The 5,982-nt window shown below is 33.1% G+C and overlaps 1 protein-coding gene across 5 annotated transcripts; it reads left to right on the top strand.

Annotated features, from left to right (window-relative positions):
* The first annotated feature begins 2,630 nt into the window (after positions 1-2,630).
* LOC107427144 (F-box/LRR-repeat protein 12) lies at positions 2,631-5,756 on the top strand. 5 transcript variants are annotated; one of them, XM_060811507.1, is made up of 3 exons: positions 2,631-2,905; positions 3,840-5,407; positions 5,542-5,756. In XM_060811507.1, exon 2 carries the CDS (start codon positions 4,193-4,195, stop codon positions 5,363-5,365), a length of 1,173 nt encoding a protein of 390 aa, XP_060667490.1. In that variant the 5' UTR covers positions 2,631-2,905; positions 3,840-4,192; the 3' UTR covers positions 5,366-5,407; positions 5,542-5,756. The 5 variants fall into 5 exon arrangements, with proteins under 5 accessions (XP_060667490.1, XP_060667493.1, XP_060667491.1 ...); XM_060811510.1 differs by adding an exon at positions 3,377-3,420 and having other exon boundaries at positions 2,632-2,905; positions 3,840-5,641; XM_060811508.1 differs by adding an exon at positions 3,377-3,451 and having other exon boundaries at positions 2,632-2,905; positions 3,840-5,641.
* Positions 5,757-5,982: the final 226 nt, after the last annotated feature.

Below are 5,982 nucleotides of genomic sequence, written 5' to 3'. Positions count from 1 at the left end.
ACTCAAACAAGGTCTCAACACTCATGTTTGCACACTAGTTTTGACTTTTACCTTCTTTTAAGCTCACACGCTCTTGTCTTTTTCCACTCAAAGAATTATCTTGAAGTTCTAATTAAAACACACACAAAGCAGCAATTAGATCACAAATATGTTTTAATTAAACTTATCAACAAAACAGTAGCAAAAGCAAGCAATACCAAGTGAATTAATAAAACCTAGTTCTCGGCTTTTCTAAGCAAACCAAGATAAATCAACAAGCAAATTTTTGGAATGAAATATAAGCTGTCCAGAATATGAATGAAGCAATAATTCAAGGATAAAATATAGAGAAAGAATTCAAACACGAACAAGAATCAATTTGAACAAAAATATAAGATAGTAGTTGGTTATTGTTCTTTGTAATTCAAGTTTTTGTATCAAATCCTTTAACTAATTTTTAATCCAATTAGTTTAGCATCCAAAATTTAAATATCCAGAAGAAAAAATAAATCTCCAACAACTCTAAATATTGAATAAATAGTCAACAACTTAGCAGTTCAAAGAAATGTCCAGCAAACAAATTTCAACACCAAATTCAACAAAACCGACCTTTTTTTTTTTTTTCTTTTATTCGACTTTTCTTCTTCTTCTTCTTTTCTACTAACAAAATATAATCTCAACTATAGTAGCAAGAATTAACAACTAAATTGCAATTCCAACACCAAATAACAACCAAACCCAAGACCACTCAATACAAAGTTTGCAAAATTTGTGAATTTTGTATTTGTTGCTGCGAACTCACTTTTTTTTTTTTATTTGAATATATGAGTGCAAATTTTTAAGATAAAAAAAGGCAAAGAAAAATCAACAATAAACTAAATTACTAAGAACAAGGATGAAAAACAACCAACGAACTAGAAAAAAAATTACGATAAAAATAGGAAAACCTAATTTAACTAGGAATGAGCTTTTTTTTTTTTTTTAAATATGCAGAACGTGTATGATGATAGAAGCAACCTTAACCTAATGATAAAATTGTAGATTAATACAAAACAAAATAAAGCAAATAAGATAGATCAAACCTAAACAAAATCTTGTCTCTGATACCAAATGATACAAACCTAGGTCGACTCGCGCCTAAATCCATATTATATTAGCCCGGATCTCAATTAAGTTCAAGTTCTTATGGAAAAATCTTAACACTTAACCAACCTGTGATTAGAAATCTTGATATAATGAAGAAGCCACAATAGGTGATGGATGCCCTATTGATAAGTCAAAACTAAAACACACACTCTCTAATGGTGTTTTAGGTGTTCAAAAAGAATAAATAGTATTCTATCTCACAAAATAAATTCTAACTATTATTAAAGATGTGTTCTTCCTAAAAAATAAGCCCTTAAATAGGCTAGAGTCATAAAACAATAAAACCCTAAAAACCTAGGACAAAACCGGCCAATAGAATTAGGAAACCAAGCTTGGCCAAATTTTCTCTCTCATTTCCTAATCTAATTTTGATTAATTAATTTCTTTATTTTGGATTAGAAATTAATTAATTTACAATGAAATTAATAAAATAATAACTTTTCTAAGATGATTTTTCTAGCAAATAAATAAATAGAAATCAAATAAAAGACTAATTTCCTAAAACAAAAGTCAAAATCAAATTATAAAACTAAATAACTATCTTTTTGATTAACCTGGCTTTGACCATTCTTTGACCAATTTAAGCTCCAAATCAGTTTTCATATGCCTTATAGGATGCCAAATAGGATTATCATTGAGTCCTACATGTTGCCCTTGATTGGAATGAAGATAAAATGCCCACTCAGTAAAATACAGAAAACCCAGCAACAAAATACAATAAAACCTCTTAGCTTGAGCTCTTTTGAGAATTAATAACTCCCTGTATAAAAACAGTCAAGTTGTCCTTAAATCTCTTAGCTTGAGCCTTAGTGATCGGTTCAGTCTTCATCGGTATCGGATCAGCACCCCAGCGGGTTATTGGTTGTGCGGGTACGGACAGATTCTCGTCACAATTTTCTATCAATTTTTATATTATATGTCACCTATGTATCTTTAAACTCAAATATAACAGCTCATAAATTAATTTATTACATACCTATATTAAAAAACTTTTAAAAAATACAAAAGTGAAAAAATCCAAGAATAAAAAAGTAGTTAGACAATTTTACATCATTTAGCACCATCGTTTACTCTAATAAGAAAAAAAAAAGAAAATTTTTATCTGAACTTAGCTTCAAAAGTGAGAAAATACAAAAAAAAATAAAAAAATTAGAGCCAATGAGATGCGAGAATATATATATATATATATATATTTTTTAAAGTGAAGGGGTTATTTGAGAAAGGAAAAAAAAAAAGGGTAAGAAAAAAACTATTTTATAATTTTTAATTTAACCTAAAACATTTCTGTTCATAGTTGGTTAGATTTAAAAAAAAAAAAAAAATTCACTATTTTTCAAGAATGAATTTGTTAGGTAGCTATTTTTCAAAAAAACTTTTTTTATTTTTATCCTAGGCCAATTGTTATAGCCCAAGCCCTATATTGTTCCTAGCGAACTCCAATGTAGTACTAAATTTTGATGGTCTAATGCTAAAAATGGACGAATCAAATAAGGAAAGACGAAGTAAAACTGAAAGGAAAAAGAGCTATTTATTTATTTACTATTATTATTATTATCATTATTATTTTTGTTTTTTCAAATAAAGGGAAAAGAGTGGAGAAGACAAGCTGTTCGTTGCTGTCACTCTTGCGGGGAAGTAACGAATATTCCTACGAAAGATTTGGTCATCAAAACCAGTCGATCGGATTGGCCGAGACTGATTTCTTTTCGACAATAATAATGGGTTCCGAAGGTTTCCCCTGATCGTCGGAGAGGATGTCCCAAGCCGACGTCTCATACTGGTAGGTTGAAGTATTTCTTATTCTTCCTTTAATGCTCATGTTATCGCACAATCTTAATTTTTGGAGGTGGATTTTTCTTCAAGATTTCTTGTGATTAGGTGGGTTGGTTTGTGAAATTCAAAGCATTTTACGTAAATCAGCGCAATTTGTGTTCAGTGGCTTAGCATAGATTGGTTTTCTTACTAAGTGGGTAATCTTAATTTTGAGGATTTTGTGCCTTTTGTTTGTTGGTTTAAACAGTAGGAATTATTAAATTTTGCATTTTAGCGAAAGATTGCTGGTTTTGTTTGTAGCTGTTTGGGGCTTTAAAAAAAAAAAAAAAAAAATCGATGCTTTGGTAGAGTGGTGAATATTGGTGTTTTCTTTTGATCCTTTCTGGGAGAATTAGTAGGTGGAGCCTTGTTAGTTGTTTTGTGAACCAGAGACCCTTTGCTGCTATATATCTGATCCTATATTTTCTAATTGACAAAGGACTGAGGATTGCTCCAATTTGCAACCTACACTTTGGCATCTGGGTAGGGAATTGGTTGAGTATCCTTAAACCTGGTAATTTATCATTTATGCTTGTGCAACCATTTGATTTTGGGCTACTTGGATCAGTCTCTTATGCTATGGATTTTACTTAAATTCCATTACATGTGGACCTTTTTGGTAATCTAGAATTGAATAATTCCATTACATGTGGGCCTTTTTGGTAATCTAGAATTGAATAATTCCATTACATGTGGACCTTTTTGGTAATCTAGAATTGAATAACATGGGTAATTTAGAAGAAGTGATTCAGATGTTCATTAGTACTCAACTAAATAGTAAAATACTAAATCTATATATGAATTTTTTACCTTTATTTTCTTTGGTTACATATTGTGTTATAAATCTTTGTGCCTGAAATGTATAATCCTTTTCTCTCTTTTTTCACTTATCCTGTTTGCAGTTGTGGGTCTTGTGGATACCCTCTGAACCTAACATCTTCCAATCGTATCACCTCAGGCATAGGCTCTGAATATCAGAAATCAATAAAAAAAGGTTTGATTTCCTTTCTATCAGTTGATCTCAGTCGATTCACACAGGTTGATGAGGTAAACTGTTTACCTATCTCATGGGGTCGTTATCGTTCAAAAACGAAACTTCTCTGTCGTAAATGTGGGGCTCATATTGGCTATGGGTATGGAGATTCACCTGCACTATGTGGCTTTGACTCTCCTAATTCATCTACTTCAGCATATAAAAAATTCACTGTAAAGATCCGAGCACTGCAGCCTTCGGAAGAGTGCTAAGAAGGTTGACATGGAAGACTCATATGGTAATGGCCTAACCTCCATTATGCACCTGCCTGATGATTGTCTCTTCTTTATTTTCCAACGGCTCAATTGTACAACAGATTGTGAATCATTTGGCTTGACCTGTCACCGCTGGCTTCATATACAAAACCTTAGCCGCCATTCCTTACAATTCCAGTGTTCCTTAAACCTACTCAACCCATTGTCATTGTTTAATGCCCATCATGATGCTAGCTCCTTCCATCTACAAAGGCTGCTCACCCGCTTTCAGCATCTGCAGTCTTTATGTCTGTCTGGTTGCACGGAGCTACCTGATTCAGGCTTGACTCAGCTGCAACACTATGGTTCAAAATTGCAAACTCTTTATCTGGATTGCTGTTATTGTATCACTGATCTTGGATTGTCTCTAGCTGCTACAAGTTGCCCATTGTTAGTAGTTATTAGTCTTTACCGGTGTCGTATCACTGATGTTGGTTTAGAAAGTTTGGCTTCTGCTTGCTCTGCTCTAAGGCATGTAAACCTCTCTTACTGCTCGCTTATTTCTGATCAAGGGATAAGATCTCTTTCACAAGGATGCCGTCAACTCCAGACAGTTAGAATGGCTCATTGTATGGGGATAACTGGTAATGGCTTTAGAGGTTGTTCATCAACGTTAGCTCATATAGAAGCTGAATATTGCAAGCTTGAATCAGAAGGCATAGAGGCAATGGTCAGTGGTGGTGGAATAGAGTATTTGGACTTTTCTGCCATAGGTGGGTGTTTTCGTGGAGATGGTTTCTCAGGAATTGGAACAGGATTTGCATCAAGACTTAAAATCCTAAACCTTCGGATGTGCAGAACAGTCGGTGATGAATCCATTATGGCAATTGCAAAAGGGTGTCTGCAACTTCAAGAATGGAACTTAGCATTATGCCATGAAATAAGAACAACAGGATGGGAGTGTATTGGGATCAATTGTCAAAATTTAGAGAAGCTTCATGTGAACCGATGTCGGAACTTATGTGACCTTGGGCTGCAGGCTTTGCGAAATGGGTGCCAAAGGCTCTCTGTTTTGTACATGAGCCATTGTTCTAAGATAACTATGACAGCAATAGAATTGTTCAAATTTTATAGGTTTGATGTTGATATCAGAGAAGAGGAAGTAATGTGTATAGGGCCTAAGTTGGCATTTAGATTTTAATGGTGATGGAAATATATTCTTCAACTTGGTTCACATGAACAGGTAAGCATTCTGGAGATTGAACTTTCTGGACGCTTATAATTCTTGAGATTATTTATACCATGTTTGTTTGAAGCATTGGTAATTATTAATTGGAACTCCTAAAATTTCAAATATTTATGAGATCTCTCTTGCAGGCTTACTGCCTTTCGGTTGTGCTACATATAATTCATAGTGAGTGTTCTGTAGAGCACATACCAAAATGAGGACAGTGAATAAAGACTTTTATTCAAATAATTTGTTTGTCATCGTAAAATACTGATATTTATTTCCAAAAAAATGTTTTAATTCTTGTAAAATATATGCTATTGCAAAATAAATAAATTTATTAAGGTATAACTGTTCTTATATTTTTGTATGGGAAAATACCTGTTGTCAAGTTGTGACTTGTGACGTTCACAACTGACTAGTTTAAAAGCTTTACACTGTTTCAGTCTTTGCTGAAGTACAGTACTTTTATGTGCTTGTGAAAATTTATGAGTAACGTGGTATCCTCTGATGCGTAATCTTTGACACTCTTGCTGCCATATCAGGCTTGGAATTTCTTCTATGCAATAATATCTGTTGTATGTTTACCC

This window comes from Ziziphus jujuba, chromosome 9 (genome assembly GCF_031755915.1).
Source record: "Ziziphus jujuba cultivar Dongzao chromosome 9, ASM3175591v1".
Classification (NCBI taxonomy): Eukaryota; Viridiplantae; Streptophyta; class Magnoliopsida; order Rosales; family Rhamnaceae; genus Ziziphus; species Ziziphus jujuba.
Note: the sequence above shows the minus strand (reverse complement) of the source record. Positions and strands in the feature narration are given on the sequence as shown.

Bases quoted from the DNA above. Each gene is read 5' to 3' on its own strand.
- LOC107427144 (XM_060811507.1), top strand. From the start codon at position 4,193: ATGGAAGACTCATATGGTAATGGCCTAACCTCCATTATGCACCTGCCT.